The 27,034-nt window shown below is 33.4% G+C and overlaps 1 protein-coding gene across 9 annotated transcripts in view; it reads left to right on the top strand.

Moving 5' to 3' along the window:
• Window positions 1-172: 172 nt before the first annotated feature.
• The window catches only part of DNM1L (dynamin 1 like), a 40,769-nt gene continuing 13,907 nt past the window's right edge, over window positions 173-27,034 (top strand). For 4 of the 9 annotated variants that reach the window (XM_039882336.1, XM_039882335.1, XM_039882331.1 and 1 more), the window contains exons 1-8: window positions 240-431; window positions 14,370-14,517; window positions 17,546-17,584; window positions 18,995-19,041; window positions 19,687-19,758; window positions 22,317-22,403; window positions 24,074-24,236; window positions 26,232-26,352. In XM_039882336.1, coding sequence (XP_039738270.1) covers window positions 330-431; window positions 14,370-14,517; window positions 17,546-17,584; window positions 18,995-19,041; window positions 19,687-19,758; window positions 22,317-22,403; window positions 24,074-24,236; window positions 26,232-26,352 — 779 coding nt within the window. In that variant the 5' untranslated portion in view covers window positions 240-329. Of the gene's footprint in view, window positions 432-14,369; window positions 14,518-17,545; window positions 17,585-18,994; window positions 19,042-19,686; window positions 19,759-22,316; window positions 22,404-24,073; window positions 24,237-26,231; window positions 26,353-27,034 lie in introns of all 9 variants that reach the window. The other 5 variants (XM_039882338.1, XM_039882333.1, XM_039882332.1 and 2 more) reach the window with 3 other exon arrangements.

Raw genomic sequence — 27,034 nt, 5'->3', positions numbered from 1 at the left:
AGTGTTTTGACAACAACCCGGGTAGGATTCCAGCCCAAAGCACCCCTCCCACTCCCGCCTTGGGCTCCGCTCGCCCGGCGTAGCCTTCTGGAAGCAGTAGGCCGTGGCTTTCTTCCGCTCCAGAACTACAACTCCCGGCAGGCTTTGTTCCTCGCCACCTCCCTCTTAGCGCACGGCCTGCCGGGAGGGGGCAGGTAGCGGCCGGCAGGGTCCAATGGGTGCTGGCTCCCGAGGAGAGGGCGGAGGAGAGTGGGCAGGAGGCGGACTCTGGGCCGCGGCTCCATTCATTGCCGCGGCCGGCCGGGAGGGGGTCCCATGTTTTTGGGGTCATGGAGGCGCTAATTCCTGTTATCAACAAGCTCCAGGACGTCTTCAACACGGTGGGCGCCGACATCATCCAGCTGCCTCAGATTGTCGTCGTGGGAACGCAGGTGAGACAAGGGCAACGTCTGCCCAGGCCAGAGCCCGGGGCGCAGGCCTGGTCGGGGCTGCGGCGGCGCAAGCTCCCGGGCCAGCCTTGCGGCCTATGGGAGGAGGTCGCTGCTTGGGGCCCCGGGGCTACCCCGGCTCTGCCGTGCCTGATCGCCCTGGGCTGAGTTGCACTGGGGCTGGGAATCCGGGCCTGGCCGGGAGGCGAGGGGCGGAGCCGGCGCGGCGGGCCTAGCGGGTCCCATGGGCGGGGTGGGGGAGGGATGGGTCGGCGGGCGGAACTGGAGTCCGCCGGGACCGGGCGCGGCTTTCCCCACAGGCCGCTGCTTCCAAGGGCACCTGGGGGACGCGCGAGGCACGCGGGACTCACTGGCTTGTGGTGGGCCGTCTAGCCCCTTCTCCGTTGGTTTCAGGTTGGCAGGGTGTTTTATTTCCCTTCTTGTCTTGCTTAGGGGCTGCGGAGTCAGTTTTGGGACTGCACGCTCTGGGCTGAGATGGATGCGACTGTGTAGCACCTGAGTATTTTTCTGCAGTATTTGTAATCCGTCCAGTGTTTGGAGAACGCTAAAGCAGTAGAAAACCAAAATACCCCCAAATCCCTTAGACCCGGGTGTTAGGAAGGAATATTCCCATTTTTTCTGCGTAGGCTGTGTTTATTGTCTTCCATCTAAATTGGGCATCAGGGTTCTCTGGTCTTTTCATGTTGGGTCTCATAGATAACGCATAATTTTTTATATGCAGAAATGTGGAAGAAATGTTATTTCTAGAGTGACAGAAGTATGTTTCATTTTTCTCTGCCTGCTGTTTTTCTTGGTTGAAGAGGAATCATAGGACTTTATCAGAGTTTAGAGATGCGCATGTTGGAGGTTACTTAGTATATTGATTTTAAGTGCCTTCATTTCTTAATGATCTTTTCTGTTGAGAAGGGGACGATCTCCCATTCTTTATTTTCACGAGGCGCATCACTACATCTTGCTACAAATTAAAATGTAGAGTATAAATATTATGACAAGAAACTTAATGTTTAAAATGCTACATGTCTAGAGTATATCCAAACTGGAAACTTTGGAGACTATGGACATCTCGTACTGTGTGTATGTGTGCGCGTGCTTTTAAAGAAATAGAAATTATTTCAGAAACAAATTTCCTTGGTCTCTTAAAAGATACTGTTTAGTCCCGCCTGCACATATTGAAGTGTTTGTAACTCAATATTTGTAATGATTGGCGACCCTGAATCATCACCATATAACAAATTATGAGCAGTATGTTTATTGAGCATGTTTTGTTCACTGCTGTGTTCCTATTGCTACCTCCAGGAACAGTCTGGGGTATGTAGTAGGTGCTCCATAAATATTTTGAAATATTGTTCACTGTAACTAGAGAATACTTTAAAACACTGGAACTTTTATCATCAAAATTTGTTTTTGTAAATAGAATTAGAGGTGATGATATAAATTAAATCTTCTTTGGTAGTATTTTCAAGGTGTTTCCTATGGTAGACTGGAAACTTTCCATAACATTCTCAGTGCTTTTTAGGCTTGAAGAAATAAAAGAATCTATACTGTGTGTATGGACTAGAGTATGTCAGTATAAATAGTTTAAAAACTAGAAGCATTTTTCTTACACAAAATAGTTTATTTCAGTGAGTAAACTTGGCAAAATTGGGAGGGGTAGAGAAGAATAGATCTCACCATTATGAAAGCCATTAACATGTGCTGGCAGAAACCATAGTGACAATTAATGTTTGAAATTACTCAGAAGGAAAATTACTCATATTTTAGATTTGCTTTAATGAAGGTTATCTTCATTTAGATCTTTATTAACTGAATTCAATTCTTTATAATTCAGATGTGGAAGAAATAAATAAGAACAAACTTTTTTCCATATTTTCCTCAATATGTTGATAAAACTTCTTCACTTGATTTGAATACAAGTACACCACTATTTTGTCATCTATACCATTTAATGTTGTGTAACATACATAGAGTACACACCTTCACATTCATATTTAATGGAGTAGTGTACAGTGAGTTCCAGACACGAAAAGTGTTTTTGTATTCTGTACTTAGTTCTGACATGTAAACTCAGTGGCATGTCATCTTAATCCAGATGTAGTCTCTTATACATTACCTGTACCTTAAATGGCTGAAGGTCCCATTTTGTTGAACTTTTTTAGAACAATGATTCTCAAACATAGTATATATAAGAATCACTTTGAAAATAAGTTTCCTGGACTCCATCCCCAGAGATTTTGAGTTTCTAAATCTGGGGTGTACCAGGCACAACAGGTGATGTAGATGGTTCATAGATCCTAATTTGAAAAGTATATTAGTGAGTCTTTGATTTTAAAATGCATGAAACTGGAAAAATCAAGGAAAAGAAGCTGAGTCTAAGGGCATACCACCAGTGGCATGTTGATCTTGATGGCTTTCTTGCTCCAAATTATCAACTCCCAGGCAATCTTTATTGACACCTAAATGTTTTAAACTTTGATTTCTTAAATTGCTGAATACTTATTTGGAGCCTAGAGAGCTAGAGGAGTTGAGAGAGAATAATGTTTACAGCTACCGATCATTCACAGATTTTATGATTTAGTTAGATAAATTGCTTTCCTTTTTTTCTAGCTGAGATCCTCCGTGGAAAGAACAGAAGATGGGGAGAAAGAAAGTTGATACTTTTGAGCGCGGTGTACTTTGCAGATGTAAGAGGAGATAAGACTTGAATAACTTTTGTGAGTCAACTTGAGAAACTGAATCACTGTTTCTTAGATTGAGAAAGGGAAGGATGAGCCCTCTAGGTTTGTAATCCAAAGCACCACCCAGGATAGGAATCCCTATGCAGATAACATGAATTTGAGACTCTAGCTAAGTGTTGCTAGTAATGTACTTTTCACTTTCCCTTTATTTCAGTGATTTCAGCACTGTACCTTTAGTAATTCAGACAAATGCAAAAAAGAAAAAGAATCTTGGGTTTTAAATGACCAATTTGTAAACCAATTTTTAAAAAATTCAACATTAAAAATATTGAAATATTCATATAAAATTCACCATTATAAAGTCTACAATTTAGTAGTTGTAGTATATTCACAAGGTTGTGCAACCATCACCACTAATTCCAGAACATTTTCATATTCCCAGAAAGAAACTCAGTACCCATTATCAGTCACTTCCCATTTTGTCCTACCCTAGCCCCAGCAACCACTAATCTACTTTCTATCTCTATGGATTTGCCTATTCTAGACATTTCGTATAAATGGAATGATACAATACATTGTCTTTTATGTTTGGCTTCTTTTGCTCACTGTGATGTTTTATAGGTTCATCTATGTTGTCACATATATTAGAATTTCATTACTTTTTATGGCTGAATAATACTTCATTGTATAGATATGCCAAAATTTATTCAGTGAGTCTGTTCTATTCATTAGTTGGTGAACATTTGGGTTATTTCCACTTTTTGGTTACGATGGTTTTATTATGCTGCTGTGAACATTTGTTTTCAGGTTTTTGTGTAAACATGTTTTCAGTTCTCTGTTATATACCTAGAAGTAGAATTGCTGGGTCGTATGGTAATTCTATGTTTAACTTTTTGAGGAACCACAAAACTGTTTTCCACAGTAGCTGTACCATTTTACATTACCGCCAGCAATGTATAAGAGTTCTAATTTCTCTTTGTCAATTCTTGTTAGTGTCTGTCGTTTTGTTGTAGCTATCCTAATGAAGATGTGAAGTGGCATCTGATTGTGGTTTTGATTGCATTTACCTAATAACTAATGCTGTTGAACATCTTTTATGTGCTTGTTGGAGTCATTTTTATAATCTGGATATTAGACCATTATCAAATATGATTTCCACATATTTTCTCCCATTCTGTAGGTTCTCTTTTCACTTTCTTGACAGTAAACTTTGATGCACATACCTAATTGCGATGAAGTTCACTTTACCTGTTTTTCTTTTGTTTGTGCTTTTGGTGTCATATCTGAGACATTGCCAAATCCAAGGTTGTGAAGATTTATTATTATTATATGTTTCCTTCTAAGAGTTTTATAATTTCAGCTCTTACTTTTAGGATTTTGATTCATTTTGAATAATTTTTTGTTTTTGGTATGAGGTAGTGGTCCAACTTCATTCTTTACATGTGCCTTTGCAGTTGATCCAGCACCATTTGTTGAAGAGACTATTCTTTGCCCACTGAATGGTCTTGACACTATGGATGAAAATTAGTTGATCATAGATGTACAGGTTTATTTGTGGATTCATTTTTTTCCCACTGGTCCGTATATATGTTCTTAAGCTAATACCACATTGTTTTGATTGTTGTAGCTTTATAGTAGGTTTAGAATCAGGAAGTGTGTCTTCCAACTTTGTTCTTTTTTTTTTTTTTCCAAGATTAGTTTTGCTATCCGGAATCCCTTGCCATTCTTTATGAATTTTAGAATTGGCATTTCCATTTCTGCAAACAAATCCATTGGGATTTTGATAGAGATTGTGTTGAGTCTGTAGATTGCTTTGGGGAGTATTGCCAACTTAATATTAAATCAGATTTAGAATTCTTGGTGGATAGGCTCCCTCCCCCCTCTCCATTCAGCACTTTAAATAAAGTCATGCTACTGCCTCTGGCTTCCATGTTGATGAGAAATCTGTTGTATTTGTACATGAGTTACTTCTCTAATCCCTTTTTGTTGCTTTTAGTATTTATCTTTATCTTTCAACAGTTTGATTATAACTAGTGTGGATCTCTTTGTCTTTATTCTACATGGAGTTAATTGAGCTTCTTCATTGTGTAGATTCATGTTACTTATCCTATGCTTTTCTGCTTTTATGGAAAAAGTGGGGGTTTTTATGGATATTAGTTTTCCTATTGAAGTTCATGCCCTTGTAGATATTTAGACAGCACTAGGTCGATACTTTTATTAATCAAGAAAAACATTCTTCCCTAAGGATTGTTAGGTCTGCAGCATTTTAGCCAATTTGGACTCTGGACAGTTGAAGCATTAATATTATTGAGTTATATGTGCAGTAATTATTCAGTACAAGAACCACAGTTTAACACCATAAATTACGAAGTGGTTTAAATTTTAGATTTAAATTTTGCCGATAGGTAGAGGAATTTTGACAGAGATTGCCTTGTATCTCTCTGTAGATCACTTCGGGTTGCATGGATATTTTAACAATATTAATTCTTCTAATCCATGAGTGCAGAATGCCTTTCCAATTATGTGTATCTTCTTCACTTACTTTCATTAATGTCTTACAGTTTTTAGTAAACAGGTCTTTCACCTGCTTAGTTAAACTTATTCCTAGGTTAGTCCTTTCTTTTTGATGTAATCGTAAATGCTATCTTTTCCTTAAGTTTTCTTCCTAGTAGTTTGTTATTAATGTATAGAAACACAACTAATTTTTGTTCATTGATTTTATATCCTCGAACTTTACTGAATTTGTTAATTAGTTCTAACAGTTGTTTGGTGGAGTGTTTAGGGTTATCTATAACTAGAATCCTATCATTTGCCAATAGTGACGGTTTTACTTTTTTCCTTTACAGTTATCTGGTTGCCTTTTATTTCTTGCTTAATTGCTCTAGTGAGAACATTCAGTGCTATGCTGAATAAGACTGGTGAGCGTGGGTATCCTTGTCTTGCTCTCGGTCTTAGAAGAAAAGCTTTCAGTTTTTCACTATTGCGTATGATGTTAGCTCTGAGCTTGTCATATGTGTCCTTCATTATGTTGATGTACGTTCTTCTTACTCTGTTGAGAGTTTCTATCATGAGTGGATGTTGAATTTTGTCAAGTGCTTTTTCTGCATCTGTTGAGATGGTCTTACGGTTTTTATCCTTCATTTTGTTAAAGTGGTGTATCACATTGATTAATTTGTGAATGTTGAAACATCTGTGCATGACTGAAATGTCTTGCTTGATCATGGTGTATGATCTTTTTAATGTATTGTTGAATTTAGTTTGTTAATATGTTGTTGAGGATTTTTATATCTCTGTTATCAGGAATATTGGCTTCTAGTTTTCTTCTCTGGTAGTATCCTTGTCTGCATTTGGTGTCATGGTAATTCTGGCTTTGTAAAATGAGTTTAGAAGTATCCACTCCTCTTGTATTTTTTGGAAGAGATTGAGAAGGATTAGCATTAATTCTTTAATATTTGGTAGAATTCATCAGTGAAAGTATCTGTGCCTGGGCTTTTGTTCATTTGGTGTTTTTTCATTACTGATTCAATCTTGTTAGTAGTTGGTCTGTTCAAATTTTGTTTCATCATAATTCAGTCTTGGCAGGTTGTATATTTCTGGGAATTTAAAAGTTTCTTCTGGGTTGTCCAATTTATGTGTAATTGTTTATAGTAGTCTCATGATTTCTTGTATTCCTGTCGTTATTAGTTGTAATGTTTCTTCTTTCATTTCTGATTTTATTCTTGAGTCCTCTTGTCTTCTTGGTGACTCTAGCCAAATGTTTGTCTATTTTATTAATCTTAAAAAAAAACTAGGTTTTAGTTTTAATGATTTTTTTTTTCTGTTGGCATTTTAGCCTCTATTTCATTTATATCTGCTTTGATCTTTGATATTTTGTTCCTTTATCACTAACTTTGGGCTTAATTTGTTCCTTTTTTTCCTAGTTACTTGAGGTATAAAGTTTATTTGAGATCTTATTAACATAGGCATGTATTGCTATGAACTTCCTTGTTAGGATTCTTTTGCGGCACCCCAAAGGTGTTGGTATGTTGTATTTCTGTTTTCATTTATCTAAACATGTTTTTTGATTTCTTCATTCACCCATTGACTGTTCAGTAGCATGTAGTTTAATCTGCACATATTCGAGAATTTTCCAGTTTTATTGTAATTGATATCTACTTTTGTACCATTATGGTGTATGATCTTTACCATTATTAAAACTTGTTTTATGGCCTTTAATGATCTATGCTGAGGGATGGTACATGTGAGTTTGAAAGGAATGTATATTCTATTGCTTTTGAACAGAATGTTCTGTGTTTATCTGATAAGTCTATCTGGTCTAACTTGTTTAAGGCAAATGTTTATTAGTTTTCTGTTTGGATGATATATTCATAAAAATAGGGTATTAAAGTGTAATAGTATTGCTGTCTATTTTTCCCTTTAAGTCTCCTATGTTGGATACATAAATATTTACAAATGTATATCTTGTTGTTGGATTGACCCTTTATCATTACATAATGGTCTTCTTTGTCCCTATTACAGTCTTTGTTTTAAAGTCTATTTTGTCTGTTATTTGTATAGCTACTCCAGCTTTATTTTGGTTTCCATTTGCATGGGATATCTTTTTCCATCTCTTCACTTTCAGTCTGTGTGTGTTCTCACACCTGAAGTCTCTTGTAGGCAGCATATACATGGGTCTTATTTTTTAAATCCATTCAGCCACTCTGTGTCTTTCAAGTGGAGATTTTTTTTTTTTTTTTATAATAGGCTTCTTTATAAATGTTTAAGAAGTTTTTTTTTTATAATGATGACATTGGTTAATGAAATCCAGTAAGTTTCAAGTGCTACTTTATTTCCTATCCAAGATATTGTGAAATAATGTTGAAATATTACCTGAATTGCTTCTAGCTCTGTTGTAGTGAGTATAGTACTTTGGACTTTTCAGCAGAGTTGGACACGTAAGCTCTTGTGCAAAAGGGCAGGATGGACACAGGAATTGGTCTATAACCTATATCTAAGCTGTGCGGCTGTACCAAGTTTCCACTTAGGGTATGGGAGAGAAGGGGAAATGTTTTAACTTCTTACCTTTTCATTATGAGATCCTGTACCACATTTGAGGCATTATAAAATTATTTTGAAATATTTAAAATGTCAGCAGCATATAAGGAATGATGCTATGAACACCATTGTATCTACCTCCCATTTTTAAGAAATAAAACATTAACTGCCAAGTGAAATTTCCCTCCTTTCCATAGAGCGAGAACCCTTTTCCTGAATTTGGTGTTTATTGTACCTGTACACTTCATTATATGTATTTTACACATGTAGGTAACTAAATAATATATATTGTTTTACATGGTTTTAACCTGAAGTAGTGTCAAATAGTATATATTCCTCTGCGATGTTTTTTTACAGTCATAGATGTGATTTTTACTCATACATACACATACATATTCTTAGTTTGCTCACTTACACTGCTATATAATATAATTGATTACATAACTATATCAAAATTTATCATCTTGTTGAGGAACATTTGAGTATTTCCCATTGTTTTCTATAGTAGTTTAGTAAACAAGAGTATTAGGAACATTCCTATAAATGCATCATTATGCACATTTGAGAATTTCTCTAGAGTATCAAATAGTGGAATTTACTAGACTGTGAGGGGTGTATTTATTTTCATTTTTACATGATATTGCTACTTTCTTCGCAGAATGATTGTAACTCATTATATTCCCGCCAACACAGGAAAGTCTGTTTGTTTATATCTGTACTTGGTATTACATTTTTTATTTATGGTATCTCATTGTGGCTTTTTTATTGCATCTTTCTGATTACTAAGGAGTTTGAGCATTTTATGTCTTGGCCCTTAGTGATTCTGTTTTGTGAGTTTCTCTTTGTATCTTTGCACACAATTTTTGTTATATTATGCATGTTTTTTATTGATTTGTAGGGGTTATTTATACATTTGTTTACTAATTCCTTGTCAGTTATGTGGATCACAAATATTTTTCCTCAATTTTTTAATATGAGTAAAAGAAAAAATTTTTTGTTCTCACTGATACAGCTGGCAGACATTTTACATTTCTGCCTTTTCAAAGATCACATTCATTTTCTTGAAATATGTGACAAGCACTCTTTCATTCCACAATAAGCCTAAACCAAATCCAGACCACGTGCCCATTTCTGTCACCTCTTGTAGCCCGTACCCTCAGAGACATTAATTGGGGGGCCTAAAGTGAGACAGGGCAGCCACACCATGATTTTCAAGTTGCAGAGGGATGACACACTAACCTGAGCTCTCTGCAGGATACAGAAAACCCCCTTTAGAGACCATTCAGTTTGATCCCTGATAAAGCCTAAACTACTTTTAAGAGCACAGAGCCAAAGAAACCTGTAAGCCTTAGAACAGATTGTTCTCCCTCAGTCGAGATTTTCAGACAGGGATAGCAAACCACAGGCTTGGAAATTTAAATTTTACTTTAGTTAAATTATCAGTCTTTTCTTCACTAGTTTGTACATTTGTGTATTAAGGAATCCTCTCCTATCTCAAAGTCATGAAAGCATTCTTATATTCTTCTAACTTACAAAGTTATGCTTTTTCACATTTGTTTGTAATTCATTTGGAATTTGTTTTTCTCCTTTGTTTTTTAACAGCTTTATTGACATGTTATTTATAGACCATAAGTTCACCCATTTGAAATATAATAATAATTCAGTGTCTTTTTAGCATGTCTATAGAGTTGTGCATCCATCACCATAATCTATTTTAGAGTATCTCATTATCCCCAAAAGAAACCTTGTATGCATTAGCAGTCATTCGCTACACCCGTATATCCCCACAGTGTTAGGCATCCACTTAATCTACTTTCTTGCTTACTCTGGACATTTCATACAAACAATCAAATAATATGTGGTCTTTTATGACTGACTTCTTTCACTGAGCATAATGGTTTTTAGGTTCATCTATGTTGTAGCATGTATCAGTACTTTATTTCTTATCATGACTTAATATAAAAATCTTATGTAAGACTAAACTTTTAGTTTCAGAACTTCTGAGTGGAGTTAAATTTCGATATTAGGGATTCTGGGAAGATGACAGCAGTGATAGAATAGTCTACTAATCTCCGTATGACTTTCCCATAAAAAACAAATAGGATAGGAAAAGCAAAAACTCATGAACAATATTTACAAGAAAATCAGTTGACCATGTTTCCCTACAAACCCTCACCAACAGCTCTAAGCCATGTGTTATTATCTATGTAGAAAGAAGAAGGAAGCAATGGAACATCAGATTAATCTGAGAATTGGAAAATAGCCAAAAGGCACTGGAAAGCTTGGTCCAGTTTAAGAATATCAGCTGAAAAAAAAAAAAAAATTAAAATACTAGCTGAAACTTTTTTAGTTTTGGGGTTTTGCAAACACTGATAGTGAATGAAAGAGGTCTGTCATAAAATCTTAAGAGACCGAAGTGCCTTTGTGAAACTTTTACCAATCCTCACAGTGAGAAGGAACTAAGAATACAATTGAATATTCCCTGAAAGATACAAAGGAAAGAGATGGTCCAGATAAAAGTGATGGAGAAGAACAGAGCCAAGATATTTCAGAAAACAAATATATTTTCAAAAACTTATGAAAACAAAAGGAGGGAGTTTTAGAATGTGAAGTTAGAATAGCTATTCTAGGCCAAGCCTCCTTTAAAAGTTCAGGAAAATGAATTTCATTTAAATATCAGCAATATGAAATTATTGTTTTCAAATCTCATACAAAGTTTCTAAGAAAAATGAGACTCAGGATAGCATCCCTATGGACAATGAAAGCACACCAGACAGACATGTCCACAAAAAAGATGAAAACCACTGGATATTAAAATAGAAGGCAAGACATCAGATATTTTAAACAGAACAAGACATTTCCAAGAGACCAAGTTTGTATAAGAGAAAAATTTTAAATTAAGTAATAGAGCTTAATAAAGTATTAGAAGTAAAACACTATTTTGGAAAAGACATATTGGGAAGAACACAAGAGCAAGTAAGTGTAACAGTCATACTTTAGAGAAGGACACTGAAAAGAGAAGACGTTAAAAAGGATAAGAGGTATAAAAAATTTGATAGAAATTGACATACTGAAAACAGGCAAAGATCCAGCATATATATAATAGGAGTCCCCAGAGAAGAAAAAGCGATAGCAAGAAAACAGAACAGATACTAAATTTAATTAAAAACAGATTTAGAACCCCATTTTGAAGGAGCACAGCACATACCTGAGAACATTTGACACAGAAAGACCAACAGTGAGACATAGACTAGTAAAATTATTGGACTTTTAAAGGAAAAAAAATAACCTTTCAGACATGCAGGCAAAAGTTACAAAGTCTCTCATGAGGAAAGTAAAATCAGATTATTATACTTTTCTACAATAACAATTTATGAAAGAATACATGAGTGAATTTATGAGAACACTATTATGGCATTTCATCTTTAAGATAAGAAACATGAACCCAAGGTTTTATATATAACCAAACTGAATTTCAAGTATAAAAGTCTCAAACTGTTACTCATATGCTAGAACTTCAAGGATATTGTTCTTATTAGCCATTCCTGAGGAATTTACTAGAGAACAAGTTTCAGAGAATCAAAATGACTAGAGAGACATTAACATAAAGACTGATGGTTAGCATCACATCTGTATTACAGAACCAAGACTAAACGAGTCTTAAAAAAAAGAAGAGAACATATGGTTTGTAAAGAGGTAGGTACGAGAATGGAGAGGTCATATACAAAACATTTTAAAAACTATTTTCAATAATCATATTGGTGATGTAGTATTGGTATTATTTGGAAACTAATTTGAGGAAAAAAGCAAGTGAATAAATGTGTGTTATTCTAGTTCTGTCATAGTATGTGTCCTTGAAAACCATGATTCTCAGCATAGAAGACAGAAGATAGAAATGACTCAGATTAGGGGATGTACGTGTGTACAAGGTTGACAGGGCAAGAGTTGGTATCCGAGATAGAGAAAATAAGCTAAGCATTTAATTCTAGGAGTTTTAAAAAGGAGAATAAATAACTCCTCTTACTCAGGTATGGGGAGGACCAGGAAGAAGAAATTAACAGTATTTAAAAAAGTTATAAAGTGAAAACAAAATACAGATTTGATCAATAAAATCGGTTTTTAATGGTCAATTAGAAAATGTAGTCAGAAAAAGAAATACAAAATATTAGAAATAAGAAAAATGAATAATTTTTAAGAATATTATAAGCAGTTCCGCCTATAAATTTGAAAATCTAGGAGAATTAGATGATATTTTTATGGACAGGTTTTATCAAACACCTTAAGAACAGGAAATTTCTGTTTAAATTATTTCAGAGTACAGAAAAATGATGGAAAGCACCCCATTTTACTTAGTGAGAGGGATAAATGTTGATACCAAAGCCTAGCAACACCAGATAGCCACATAATCTTCAATATGACCTTCCATATCCTGTTCATATCGGCCCTTTTCTCTTCTGGCTTCTGATTTAATTTGGAAATTGGGAGACCTGGCAGGAATTGGAGAAAGGAAGGAGGCCAGAGTTTGGGTATTTATTCCCCTGGCTTACTCCCTATATATAGATGCCTTGGTCTGGCTCTCCCTCTTCTGAAAGTCCCAATACTTCCTTCCAGGACTATGGATGGATGATAAGAGCTCTGTTGTCACAAGGCTGGGTTATTGCATTATCGTTTGTGATTCTCCTAAGCCTCATCCACAGCTTTGTAAATAGTCCGCTTGTAAATAAACCCTTCTTAAATTAACCTCACTTGAGTGGGCTATCTGCTTCCTGTAGACCCTTTTTGATGCAGTAGATGAGGTTAGGATTTTGCATTTATAGAAAATATGAAATTAAAGATGTACTAGGTTTGACTGTTAAGAAAATATGTAGTATTGAAAAATTCTCTATGGATAAATATATTACAAAGTTAAGAAAAACAGCAAATTTATAAACATTAAAAGTGTTGAGACTAGGGGTTTATGTTATTTGATTAATAACTTTATTAGTACAGTAAGCCTTCACTTAACATTATTGATAGGTTCTGCCACTTTAAATGAAATGACATATAGTGAAACCAGTTTTACCATAGGCTAATTGATATAAACAAGAGTTCCAACGTCATCTCATCTAATGTTATAACATTGAACAAAATGATGTTGAAGGAAATGACATTATTCGAGAACCTGCTGTATTGTATCTATGTTAAATTTCCTGAATGTGATCATTGAATTGTGGTTATATAGAAGAATGCCCTCGTTAGAGATATGCTTCATTATTTAGGGATGAAGTGTCATGGTAACTAACTCTCAAATGGGCCAGCGAAAGAGAGAGAGAGAGAGAGAGAGAGAGTGTGTGTGTGTGTGTGTGTAAGAAGAGACACAAAGTAAATGTGTCAAAATAATAAAATATTAATAATTAGTGCATCTTCGTTAAGGTATATGGGTATTCATTTTCATATTCTTGCAACTTTTTGTGGCTTTGAAAATTTCAAAATAAAAAGTTCGGGGAATTCGAAAACAAAAAATGAAATTTATATGGATAAAGCATTTTATTGAACTAATAAAATACCAGCATTTGAACAAGCAAATCATTGAAGGAGAAATACAGAAAATCCTGGCAGCCTGGCAGTATCTGTGATTCCTTAATATCTGTATGATTTTTAATCACAGTATTTTTATTTAATGAACTAAATATAATGAGATAATAGAAATGAGTAAGGTTATATGTACAAAGCATGCACATTGCAACATTGTTAATACTAGCAAAAACTATTTAAATGTCATCAGTTGAGGTTTGCTTTTATACACAGTAGACTACTATTTAAACTGTTTAATACAGCAGTTAATATGTTGATGTAGAATGATATCCCTGATTGTTAAAATAAAAGCAGGTTAGAGAAAAATAATATAATACTGCCCCATTTAAAGTAAAATACTTATTGTAGGTGTAATTTTATAGATACCAGCATTATATAAGTTTTGAAAACCTGGTTGGGAGAGTGTCAGAAAGGTATGAAAATTATGGTGGAGTAGGACTTCTTTATTTTCTCTTTGGATTTTTTATTTTAAAGAAATAAAGAATATATAATAGAAAACAGAACTTTCATTTTAAAAGTCTCTGCAATCATTTTTTCTTTAAAATACTTTCACATATGCTGCTTTATTAGTTTAGTCTTAGCGAGTTGTAAAATAAAATCCGTTAACTCATTTTGCTCTTGTATATTCTGTTTTCAGAGCAGTGGAAAGAGCTCAGTGCTAGAAAGCCTAGTGGGAAGGGACCTGCTTCCCAGAGGCACTGGTATTGTCACCCGGAGACCTCTCATTCTACAGCTAGTCCATGTTTCACCTGAAGATAAACGAAAAACAACAGGAGAAGAAAATGGTAAATTCTAGAATTGGAATAAAAATGATTATTTTTGGTCTAATCTTAAAAAGGCATGAATTGATTAGTCAGAAATTAATGGCTGTAGCAAAATCAGAAGTCCTATGAAGAGAATTGGGATGCATCTTTTCTTATGTAAAAGAGTAAATTTTTTTTGTTTTGAGGACCATGGGTAAACTTCTTTGGAATAGCATCTTTTTGGCAATTCAGCTTATGAAACTGTTGTTAATGCTATTTTATGGAGGATTTAGTGAGATACTCTGCATACAGGAATCAGTTAATTTTAAAGAAAAAAATTTTGTTTTTGGAGTGTTTTAAACTTTTTCCCCTAGTGTTTAAAACAGTGTTTTTGCTTTACCACCTTGATTTAGAAATTAAATAATTTAGATTCTAGTGTAAAAACTTTAAGATTAAAATGACTTTGATTTTCAGCATAGCAATTTAATCTCACCTTCCCTTTTCTGGTCTTACCAATGTGTTTGCTAAGTTAGAATCGTTTTTCCCTGTACTCTAAGATGAATATTATTATTAGAATGAATTTTGATATATTTACTTTTTTTTAATTTAACTGTCCTTCTTTTGCTAAGGCTTACTTACATAGCACATATTATTTTGATTTTTAAGATCTCCCTCCCCCGAATAGTAAACATGAATTATTAAGGTAAAATATGCACCTTTATCTTATTTCTTTGATTAAACTGAACATATTTTAAGAAATGCTGTCTGTGTTCATCAGCTGATTTTAAATTGCTTAATGAATATGCATCCTATATTAATCTTTTATATTGGTGAAGTTTGAAATGTTGGATAGGCATAATATATTTAATCTTCCTTTTTTTAAGTTCAGTGTTTGGTTCAGACTTTCTTATTTATAAAAGTCTATGAAATAGCTCTAATTGTTAAATGACATTTACAGCAGAGTGCCCTGTTTACTTTTCATCTGCAGAGATCTGATTTCAGTGCAGTTTCATTCTGCTTATATTCTGATTTAAGGTGATAGTGTTGATGAAATTGAAATACTTTAATTTCTGTATCTGATTTTTTTTCTTCACTGATTATAAGAACATTGGTGGTGGTAGGTTTTTGTTAGGTTTTTTTTTTTTTGGTGGTGGGGAGCAGGATGGAAGACTTGTCATGAGCATCTACAATGACTGTAGAAAGTTAATTGCTGAAGCAAGCTAATGAAGCTGTAGATGTTAACAAGTTAATTTTTGGGATAGACTTCCAGAAGATATGTAAGAACCTTTTAATCATATTGGGTAGCCTCTTGGTATATTATTGATTACTTTGCATTTCTATAATGTTTATGATTAAAATTCTAGACCTTGAATTTAATCATTTTGCACTAATTTATGACCCAGCTTCAAATATATAGAATAACACTTTAAAAATTTTATTCCCATGAAATAATTTCATCAAATTTGCCAAATACCTTAAAATTAGACTTTAAGAAACTGTATGACATTCATTAGCTATCTTTCTTTTAACTTTTTATTTTCTTCAGTCACCTTGAAATGGGCAGATGATACCCTGTCTCTCAGAAACTATTTGCAGATGTGGGTTGTTTTTAGAAAAGGATGTACATTTCAGCTATAGAAGTATCAGTTTCTCGCTCTTTGCTTATATGTCCACTATGTTCTGTTGATGTCTCCTCTTGGTGGTTGGTCATGAAATCTGCATACCTTTGCCTGTATATATACATATATATATATTTCAAGCTTAGTGCTTATTTTTTATATATTAAAAAAACCCGTCAGTTAAAATGACATCTTAGCTACCTAGAACATGAGATTTCATAACTTTTGAGTACTAAATTTCATGTGTCTTATTAATAACTAGGATAGTTCCTTAGTTTCTCTTCAGAGCCTCTTTATCCTCTAGATTAACAATTCTACTTAGTAATAAATCATTCAAACCCAGAGGAAATTAGAAACAATGAAGTGGAAAACATTTAATTAGCCAGAAGAGTATCAACTAACTACCTGACAGCCTGACAACCACTGTGGAGAATGGGAGGAAAACAATCAGAAGAACTTCAAAAAAAGAAAAGATTAGTCTCTAACCATTTTGTACAGGGATTATAGCCGAAGGCTTTGTTATGTAACAAAGGCCTAAGATACCAATAATAGGTTAATTTAAGAGGAATGTATTTTAAGATGTCATGGAGTAATTCAATCTATTTTAGATATAGGTCCGTCAAAACTGGCTTAAAAGATTTTAATTATATGTATAATTTAATTATCAGGAAAATTTACTTAACATGAGATCATCCTGTCAAATATATAGGATTATTGAAGTGTCAGTATATAGATTTATAGTATTTTTCATCTTGTCCTCCACTTATGCCAATGTAAAAGAATTTTCTGATAAAATCTTAATAAATTTAAACTATTTTAGAGTGGGATGGTGTTTTAGTGTGAATTTTGAACTCTATGATTATCTTTCATATATTTCTAAGATTTCTTTTTAGATAAAATCCAAAAGTACCATACTGATTAAAGACCAAATTGTTTCCGTGGTGTTCCATTAAATTCAATATATATTTCGAAGAACATAATCTCTTATAAAGCTCAATCTTAGCAAATAGGGTAAATACTTGTATATAGTTATTTACTTTTAAGGTTTTGAAAGATGTGTTTGGTATGTTTCTGTACATTCTTTCTGGCCAGGCAATTTATCTTTTTCCATAGTCAGTTATCAAATATCTCAGGCAAATTTTTGAATAGGAAATTAATTTTAATCCATTTTGTGTTAAAATTAGAAACCAGAGGTGACAAAATTAGTTGTAATGGAAAATAAAAATAAATGATGGCACACAACATGCTTCATTTATATCATTTACAATATTATATACATCCCTCTAATTAGAACTAATTAATTATAATGGAAATTATAATAGTTGTAAATTTTGAATAATTGAATGCTACATGCATTTGAAATGTATTTAGGTTTCTGCACATTTTTAAAAGGTTAATGCTAGGGATAAGCACTAAACTTATCATTTTGTGCTGTTTCTCTTTAACTACAGACCCTGCTACATGGAAAAACTCAAGACACCTTTCTAAAGGTTTCTTTTATCCATTTGTTTTTGGCCCTTTTTCTATTGTGCCTGCATGTGTGCTTATGTACTCTTACAGGCTGTGTGCATTTTTTTATTTGCGTAGCCACATTGATTGTTGCAGGTTTTAGTGGTTCTTGTTGGCATTTCATCAGAATGCAGGCTTCTTTTGGTGGTGAATGTAATTTATTTTTATTTTAAAAAACATGCTTGTGAAGCTAGACGTTTTTTATATAAGGTGAATTCTAAACATCCCTTTGGTATGTAGTATATGCCTCTGTGAGTTCTGTTCACCTATATTACTCCAGTCCTCCAATGAAAATTCTTGGAAGAAGGTACTAAGCTTCAAGTAGGTGAGCATTTTACTTGTAAAAAGAATCCAGTTTTATTTACCTTTATTCCTCCAAAGAAATGATCTACTTTTCCTTCAATAAATATTTGAATATCTTATGGTCATTTTTATTTTGATTTCAGTTGGCTGATATGCATTACTCATAAACTCAGTCATTAAGATATTTAAAACCCTGAATTTGGCAAAAGCAGAATAGCTGTGTCTTGGGGGAGGTAAAATTAGTGTACTTTTCTGCAATTAAACATTTTTAGCTTGCTTTCTAAGTTTTGTACCACTTGAAACAGTGCCTACAGTGAATATATTTTCCTTTTTCAGCAAATGCAGGAGGAACAGACCAATTATTGGAAACTAATGGAGAGTAGTGACTACATACAGTTCATATGCTAGGGTTCCCCCACTGCCGCCTATTTCATTCCTTTCCAACTATCATTCCTGAGGGAATACTTAGTCTTGCTCCTGGGGGAAAAAAATCACCTTGAAAGTGCATATAAATGACAATAGCTTTACATTACTACAGAGCTCTTTAAAGGAAAAACAAATTGTGACTTTATAGGCATCCAATAGGAAACCAAATTAAAAAAAAAAAAAAGGATTGAAAAGTTAGCTGTTTCATTCACATATTGCAAATTTGTACCTTGAGTTATGTGCGTAAATATATATGTTTTTTGCATTACTCAGTAAGATTCTTAATTTTTCTTCTTTTAAGCCATTAGGTTTAAGTGACTACTTTCATCAGATAAACTACTTTATGTGTAAGATATTTAAAAATAAAGAATATATTTTTTACTATAATATAACATATTAAAATATAATTTATTCACAAAAATCTAGATTTCACATGGTGGGGAGACCTGCGAGCAACTCTATCTGAAATTTGTCATGTTTTTGAAATATATGATACAATTTTTAAAACATGAAAGTAAAATTTAGCAGATCTTAAAATACTCATTAATTTGTAGTTATTGGCAAAATAGGAACAAATAATATTGTTTGCCTTTTTAAATCCCTAACTAAAGATAAAAAATAATTTCCATAGTTTGCAATAAATGGAGCTTTTCTTTTTCCAGGAGTTGAAGCAGAAGAATGGGGTAAATTTCTTCACACCAAAAATAAGGTAATGACATAAGAATATCTGAAGAAAATCTTTGAAAAAAAATTTTGTACAAGTAGTTGATAATTTAGCTTCTTATTGGCAATGTGGCATGCTATCTCTAAGCAACTGCTCCTTATAAAATAAACCTTATCTTAGTAACATTTCTGACCACTGTAGTTTATTTGGAAACACCCTAAGTTGAGCCCTAGTCTCTCCAATTTGGAGATTCTTCTTTTTTAAATTTTTTAAAATTTTATTTTAAAATTATAGTTGATGTACAGTATTGTGTTAGTTTCATATGTACAACATAGTGATTAGACATTTCTATACTTTACAAAGTGATAACTACAATCAGTTTAGTACCTATCTGGCACCATACCTAGTTTACAGTATTGACTGTATTCCCTATGCTGTATTTTACATCCCTGTGACTATTTTTATGTGGAGAATCTTAACTGCTGTGGGATCAGGCAACTTTGAAAAGCTAATATAAACTCTATGAGTCCTTGGCTCAGGAAAAAAAAAAAAAAATATATATATATATAAGAATTTGTTTACTAATTCTCTGAGCAAATCCATAGACATTCTTGACATTTATCAACTCCCCCACTTAAGAATTTTTTTCTTAATTTTGAATATTATGCTTTTTGTTTCAATAATTTTTAGCTTTACACGGATTTCGATGAAATTCGACAAGAAATTGAAAATGAAACAGAAAGGATTTCAGGAAATAATAAGGTAGGCATCTTTTTAGAGTTAGGAAGTGGGAACATCAGTAAATTTATCATTGAGAGTATTCTGAATATAGTGTGTGGTGAGCATTGTAAATTCATAATTATGATCTTTAATGGAGTATTTTCACAAATATATAAAAACTTTACTTAAAATCCTTTTGTTTCTTAGAGCTCTTATATGTTATGAGATATTTCATTTAGATGTTTATTCTTGATCTAGTGATGTACATACCACTTGATTATATAATTTTTCTGTTTACTACTGCTACTGTGTTGTCTTTTTCTGATGGATTGATTGTACTCTCACTCAGGAAACATTATGTAACTTATGAGGTACATATATTTTGAGGAGCTCTTTTTCTCACCTGAGTAAGGCTAAGTTTACTTATGAATGTAAAAAGAGAAATTAAATATTTTTATTTCAGCAAATATGAAAAGTGCAGTTGACCCTTGAACAGCACGGCAGTTGTAGGGACACTGATTGACTACCTACACAGTGGAAAATCTGCACATAACTTCACTTGGTCCTCTGCATTCGTGAATTCCCAACTGAGGAGTTGACCTCTGAAAAACATGGGTTTGAACTGTGTAAGTGAATTGAACTGCGTAGGTCAATTGAAAAAAATCCACTTGTGAGTGAAACCAGGCAGTTCAAACCTGTGTTATTCAAGAGTCGACTTGTAATGTTAACAACTGAATTATTTTCTTCTTAGATTGTGAGAATTTAAGGTAAATTAGGTGTCTGAGATAACCATTAATCTCGACATCAGGCACTATCAAACTGCCTCCATTAAATGTTCGTTTTTTCTTTCTCCTTTATTCTTATTGCCCTTTTTGTTTTTACCTCCATTCTGGTATTATTCAGAGGCACATTTAATCCCATGAGTGGGCACTAGCTTAGTACTAATATTCAGCAAATATTTATTGAGCCCTTTCACCTGCCAGATACTGTGCTGGAGAGGTTATTTCCTTACAGAAAGGCATTTTTGGAGCCATGTTAATTCTTCCTGCCTATCCAAGATATTTGTCTCTTTTAATGACTGACTAAGCTTTGTTCATTATCGAACTCTAGGCTGCTACTGTTGTTATACTTACTTGAATTTCTCATAATTGTGTTGTATAGAAGAGATAGAAAAAGTAACAGGAAACTAGATTAGCTTGTCTTCATTCCTGTAATTATATCAGATAATTTTGACTTTTGGGATATTATTAATTATAATACCAGTCTGAATTATCTCTCCTGTGATCCCCATAGATTTACCAAACTCAGGAATTGGTGGTAATTTTATATAGTACTGGAATTTAGAGCGGATGTGATTGATGATTCAGAAAGGAAAGTTCTTAATTACACTAAAATGAGTGTCATGAAAGATCTGAGTACATATGCATACAAGGCGTTTCATTTATGGTGGGGATATGCTATACTTATATAGCAAATTTTCTCATCCACAGTGTCCAAAAGTCCCCTGCCCCCAAATCTATGAAAAATCTTTCCTAAGTCATGTTTGAAATGAAGTAAATGGTACTTTGATCTTAAAGAAGTAATTTTATATGTGTAAATATGTAAATGATTTCATATGCCTAACATAAAACCTTGAAGGATTTAACATATCTGTGAGATTGGAGTTGTAAAAGCTTTTGGACAAAACTTTGTATTGGTTATAAAGGAATGCCTGAGAAACATACAACCAAGGTAAATACACTGAATATCAACAATAATGACTTTAGAACATAGGAGTTTTTAGAAATAGAAAAGTAGTTCAGAGTAATTTAACATAGCAAATGAAATTGAATAGAGAACTCAGAGTAAAGGATGTTCCCAAAAACTCTCTGGTAAATTAGAATTTTCAGTGGAATAATGAAGGAAGATATAAGGTGGATAAATAGAGGAGAGGACATTTTAAAGGATAAAGAAGGACATGTAAAAAGACAAGTTATGAACATTTTGTAAGTGTCTTTTACATATAGCTGACTCAACTAAAATTTGTAGAGGGCCAGTGGTGAAGAGGAATGAGCCGAAGAGAGAGAAAATATGGGTATCTTTCACTATCCAAATTCTTTTTGTTTGAATTCAGGGATCTGGAGATCCAGATAAATTTTCTGAGTAATCTCTTAATATGCACTCTTGCCACTTGATAATCAACGATTAGGAACCAAATTGATTCAGATAACTTGCTACTTTACCTCACTCTCTGAACTCAAAAATCTCATAAGTTTGGATAGTGATACATTATTCTTTTGTTCAGCACTAAGTCTATTAAACAATTTAAGAAATACTGCTTAGAACCAAGAGAAAAGAATGCGAAATAATACAGGAGAAATAAATGGTGTATATTAATGGTATAGGGTTTGATAGGATTAACCTGCTATATGCCTGGCTGCCTTACATTCTCAAGTTTTGTGTTTTATCAAGTTTTGATTGATAAAATATTTTAGGGATCATGATTTAATTTATATTTAAAAGCACCTAATGTCTGTCTACTTGATATGAAGTTTACTTTAGCTTTTTGTATTTTGCTGAAATTTTAATGTGATTTTAATATTTTTAAAACTTATTTGTAGGGAGTAAGCCCTGAACCAATTCATCTTAAGATTTTTTCACCCAACGTTGTCAATCTGACACTTGTGGATTTGCCAGGAATGACCAAGGTAAAGAAGAGTTGTTACTCATTGTGGATTTGGTCATGTTTATTTTCACTTGAACAAATGTAGTTTTTCCTTAATCTCATTTGAGAATAATCAGCTTTTTTCCCTTTTTTTTTTTGCAATCAACTTGATCTATTAGCAGCATTTGAAGTAGTTGAGCCTTCCCTTCTCTTTGAAGCACTTTCTTTACTTGGCTTCGAGGATGCCATACTCTATAGGTTTATCTCCTGTCTCACTGGCCGGCCACTCCTTAAAGTCTCTGTTGCTTTTTCTTATCTTCCCAGTGTCTAAACAGTGAGTGTCCCAAAGCTTGGTTTTTGGACCTCTTGTCAGGGAGGTACAGTTAGCTCCTTGATGATTTCATCCAATCTTAAGGCTTTAAATACATGAGTGACTGTATGCTGACAGTATTCAAATATGTCCAGACTTGTATATCCATTTCTAGAATGTAGATAGCCAACTATCTACTTGACATACACACTTTAAAGTCTAATAGATATTTCAAACTTAACATATGAAATACCACATTACTGACCTATCTATCCCTCGAGCTGACTTGATCCTTCTATAGTCATCCCTATCTCAATAATTTTAACTATCAAAAAAAGCTCTGTTCTACTTGTTTTTTAGCCAAAAAGTTCATAGTCATCCTTGATACTTATCCCACACCCTACTTCTTCTGTTAGCAAATCCTCTTGGCTCTCCCTACCTTTAAAATATCTAGAACTCTGTTATGTCTCATGCATTCATATCTACACACATTCATATCTACCATCCTGATCTAGCCACTGTCACCTCAGTTGGATTACTGTGAGTCTCCTAACAAGTCTTCCTCATAATCTATTCTTAACTAAGCAGCCTGGGTGATGCTACTGAGGTGAAAATTACATTGTGTCATTCCTTGGCTCAAAATCTGTCCAGTGGCTTCCCATTCCACTCAGAGTCAAAGCTTAAATTCTTAAAGAGATCTAAGTTATCTATTTCATCTATTCCTGTTACTCTTCTCCTAACTTCTCCTGCTCCAAGTCTTCTGTCCTTATCATTCATTCTACTGTAATGTTCTGCCCCAGATATCTACATGTATCTGTCCCTTATCTCCTTCAGTTTCTAGTCATTCTCTCAAATGTCATTATCTGGGTGAGGTTTTCCCTGATTATTTAAAAGCACAATGCAATTTCAAATAATAATTTAAAAGTATAACCTTCTCTAATCATTCAGTAGTATCCTGTTCTGCTTTATTTTTCCATAGCCCTACCACTACCTAGATACTATGTTTACTTGTTTATTATCTGCTTTTCATCACTAAAATATAAGCTCTATGAAGGCAGGAATTGTGTTTTTTTAAATTCACAACTGTGAATTTAATCCAGCATGTAGAACAGTGTCTGGAATACAGTAGGCTGCCAGTAAATACTTGCTAATTGAATGAAAGAATGAATTTGTCCCTAGATGCTTAACATTGACCAATCCTTAACATGGTAAACTTGGTGTTTGCAAGAGTTATACTTTGAGACTTTCGTATATTACCAGATTTATATATACTACTGTATTGTATAATTTCTACATTTTAACTATCTGTAAATGGAGTAATACTTATAATCTGTGTATTAAATGGGGGTAGGGGGAAGCTGAGTTGATTTTTATTGTTCCATGCTCATCTCTGTTTGGTTCAGGTGCCTGTAGGCGATCAACCTAAGGATATTGAGCTTCAAATTAGAGAGCTCATTCTGCGGTTCATCAGCAATCCAAATTCCATTATCCTTGCCGTCACTGCTGCTAACACAGATATGGCAACATCAGAGGCACTTAAAATTTCGAGAGAGGTAGATCCAGATGGTAAGGACAGGTGTTAATATTTAATGAGCTGCTTGGTTAATAATGGTAAATCTACCTTCAAGAAAGGAATTGTTATTTTTAAAAGAAATAGTTCTAGCTGCTAATACAGATTTAAAAAATAATGCTTTCTTATTTCGCTTATAGTTTCAAATAGAAGTTCTGATAGAAAATAAAATTTTAATAGATAAGTTGCTATATAGGCTAGGCAAAAATATTTCACCATAATGTCCATATTTGTAACGGTTGCCTAATGATTTAAAAATAATAATGTGGCTTTGCAAAATGAGTTTTTTGTTTTGTATAAATAAAATGATTTAGATTTTTGAATAGCTGACTTGCAAGAATAATTAACTCACATAGTAGATAATTGTAGATCATTATGTTTTAGTAGATAATTATGGTATCTACATTTTGCAGAGGTAGAAAACATTTAGACATGCTTAAGGCAGAGGCAATTCTTAGAAATAAAGGTAAAATCCTTTTATGTAACATTGATAGCCCCAAGAATTTATACTGTGGGTCAGTGTATGATACTTGACTAATGCTGTAGTGTGCATCTCTTTATAATATATAAAATGCTAGCTTGTAAGAGAGTAGTTATTATTATTGCTAATAAATGTATACTTTGCTCCATACAGGAGCCAGTTATTTTCATCCGAATATTTGGAGGGTCTCTGGGCTCTGTCATGTTTCTTTTTTCCTGCTTTGAGAATTTCAAATAAAAATTTGGTAGGAAATGTTAGTGCTAAAAAGACTGATAAATTGAAATTCCCATAAACAGAGTCATTAAATTTTTTTATTATTTCAAGTTTTTAAGAAACCTGTACTGTATGAGTAACTAATGTTCATTTTTAGTTAGCTTAAAAGATAAACTATCAAAAGGTTTATTTAAATTTTATTTTTATTTAAACTTAAGCATTAATTCTATTTTATATGCATTAATTCTTTTTTAAAGAGATATTTGAGCCATAAATATGATCATACTTTTTATCTAGTAATCTTAATATAGTGATATACTGTAAGGAAATAATCCAATCCAGTATTATAGTATCAAAACATTAGAATCACCTAATACATGGCCCACCGTAGGAATGATTAAGTAAATTAAGATAATAGAATATGAAATCACTAAAAAAGGGTGATTTTGTAGATTTGGTGCACTATAGAAAAATACTTATAATTAATGCCAGATGTAAAATTGGACAAGATGCAGAGCAGCTGGAACTTTCATATATTGCTAGTAGGAATGTTTTAGCTACTTTTGGAGTTTGTCACTTAAAAAGTTAAATCAGGTCTTCTACTCCTAGGTTTCTACCCATGTTAAATGAAAACCTATATTCATATGAAAACATGTATGCAAATGTATATAGTAGCTTTATCCGTAGTCTTCTAAAACTGAAAGCAACCCAGATATTTTTCAAATGAGGAATGAATAGCCAAACCAAAATATATCCATATTATGGAACACTATTCAGCAATAAAAAGGAATGAACAATTGACATATGCAGCAATAAAAATGACTCTCAAATGCATTATGCCATGAGAAAGAACCCAGATTGAAAATGTTATATATATAATTCCATTTATATAACATTCTGGAAAAAGCAAAGTTAGGATGGAAAATGAGTTTGATTGGGTGGTACAAGAAAATTTGGGGAGGTATTGGAACTGTTTTAAGTCGAGGTGGTAGTAACATAACTCTTTACATTTGTCAAAACTCAGAACTGTGTACCAGGAACATTTTTAAATTTTTAAATTTAAATTTAAAAATGCTTATAAAAAAGTTATCCCTGAGAGCTAATAAAAAATTGTATGTGAAAAATTTTAAATGTACATGATGATTAAAATTAGTTTTTTAAAGTATTTGTAAACAAAGGTTAGAAAAGCATTACCAAAATGATGACAAGAGGTAATGTTAGGATTATACATGAGGATTTTCCTTTACTAATACTTAATAGCTTTACTTTATTTTCTTTTCTTTTTTGCATTTACCAGGTCGCAGAACCCTAGCTGTAATCACTAAACTTGATCTCATGGATGCAGGAACTGATGCCATGGATGTATTAATGGGAAGGGTTATACCAGTGAAACTTGGAATAATTGGAGTAGTTAACAGGTTAGCAATCAGGAATGGGATGAGAATTGCAGCATTCTCATTTCAAAGCAAATCCGAATTTTAAAATCAGTCTGACCGTGATAGTTTCCCTATTTTGTCCCCTTTTTATTATAATCTAGGTATTGCCAAAGAGTTCACTGCTCTAAAGGGAGAAAGATTTGTGAAAGCCTCTGGTAGACATTTTTAATGGAAAATGTTTACAAAGTAAGCAGTGCCATGAAGTGGAAGGAAATTTATTGCTAGGCTTGAAAAATTGCTGCCTATTTTATGTAGGAAGAGGACCCTGGATAAGGGAGAAAACTGTTATTTGCATCCAGTCAAGAAAGAGTATGTTAAAGTGGTACGATTCTTAATAGATTGGTTTAATCTCTAGAATTACTGATTCTATGTAATTGTCAGGATGTGACTTGGAGAAATTTTGTTAAAAGTATCCTAATTATAAATAGCTGATATTAAAATTTTCGGACAGGAAACTAATTACTATTGAGTGTCTAATTGTGTTTTAGACACTCTACTGTGAGCATTTGGCAAATGGTATCTCTTTGAAATCTTACAACAGCCCTGTGAGGTAGGTATAGATGTCAATTTTATAATCAGAAAACTCAAGTTACACATTTACCAAAGTCACATGGGTGGTGAAAGCAGAGCTGGATTCAGATGAAGATTCTTTTAGTTTAAAGCA

The sequence above is a fragment of the Pteropus medius genome, unplaced genomic scaffold (genome assembly GCF_902729225.1).
Source record: "Pteropus medius unplaced genomic scaffold, Ma_sr-lr_union100, whole genome shotgun sequence".
NCBI classification, from domain to species: domain Eukaryota; kingdom Metazoa; phylum Chordata; class Mammalia; order Chiroptera; family Pteropodidae; genus Pteropus; species Pteropus medius.
This window is presented reverse-complemented; position numbering and strand designations above follow the sequence as displayed.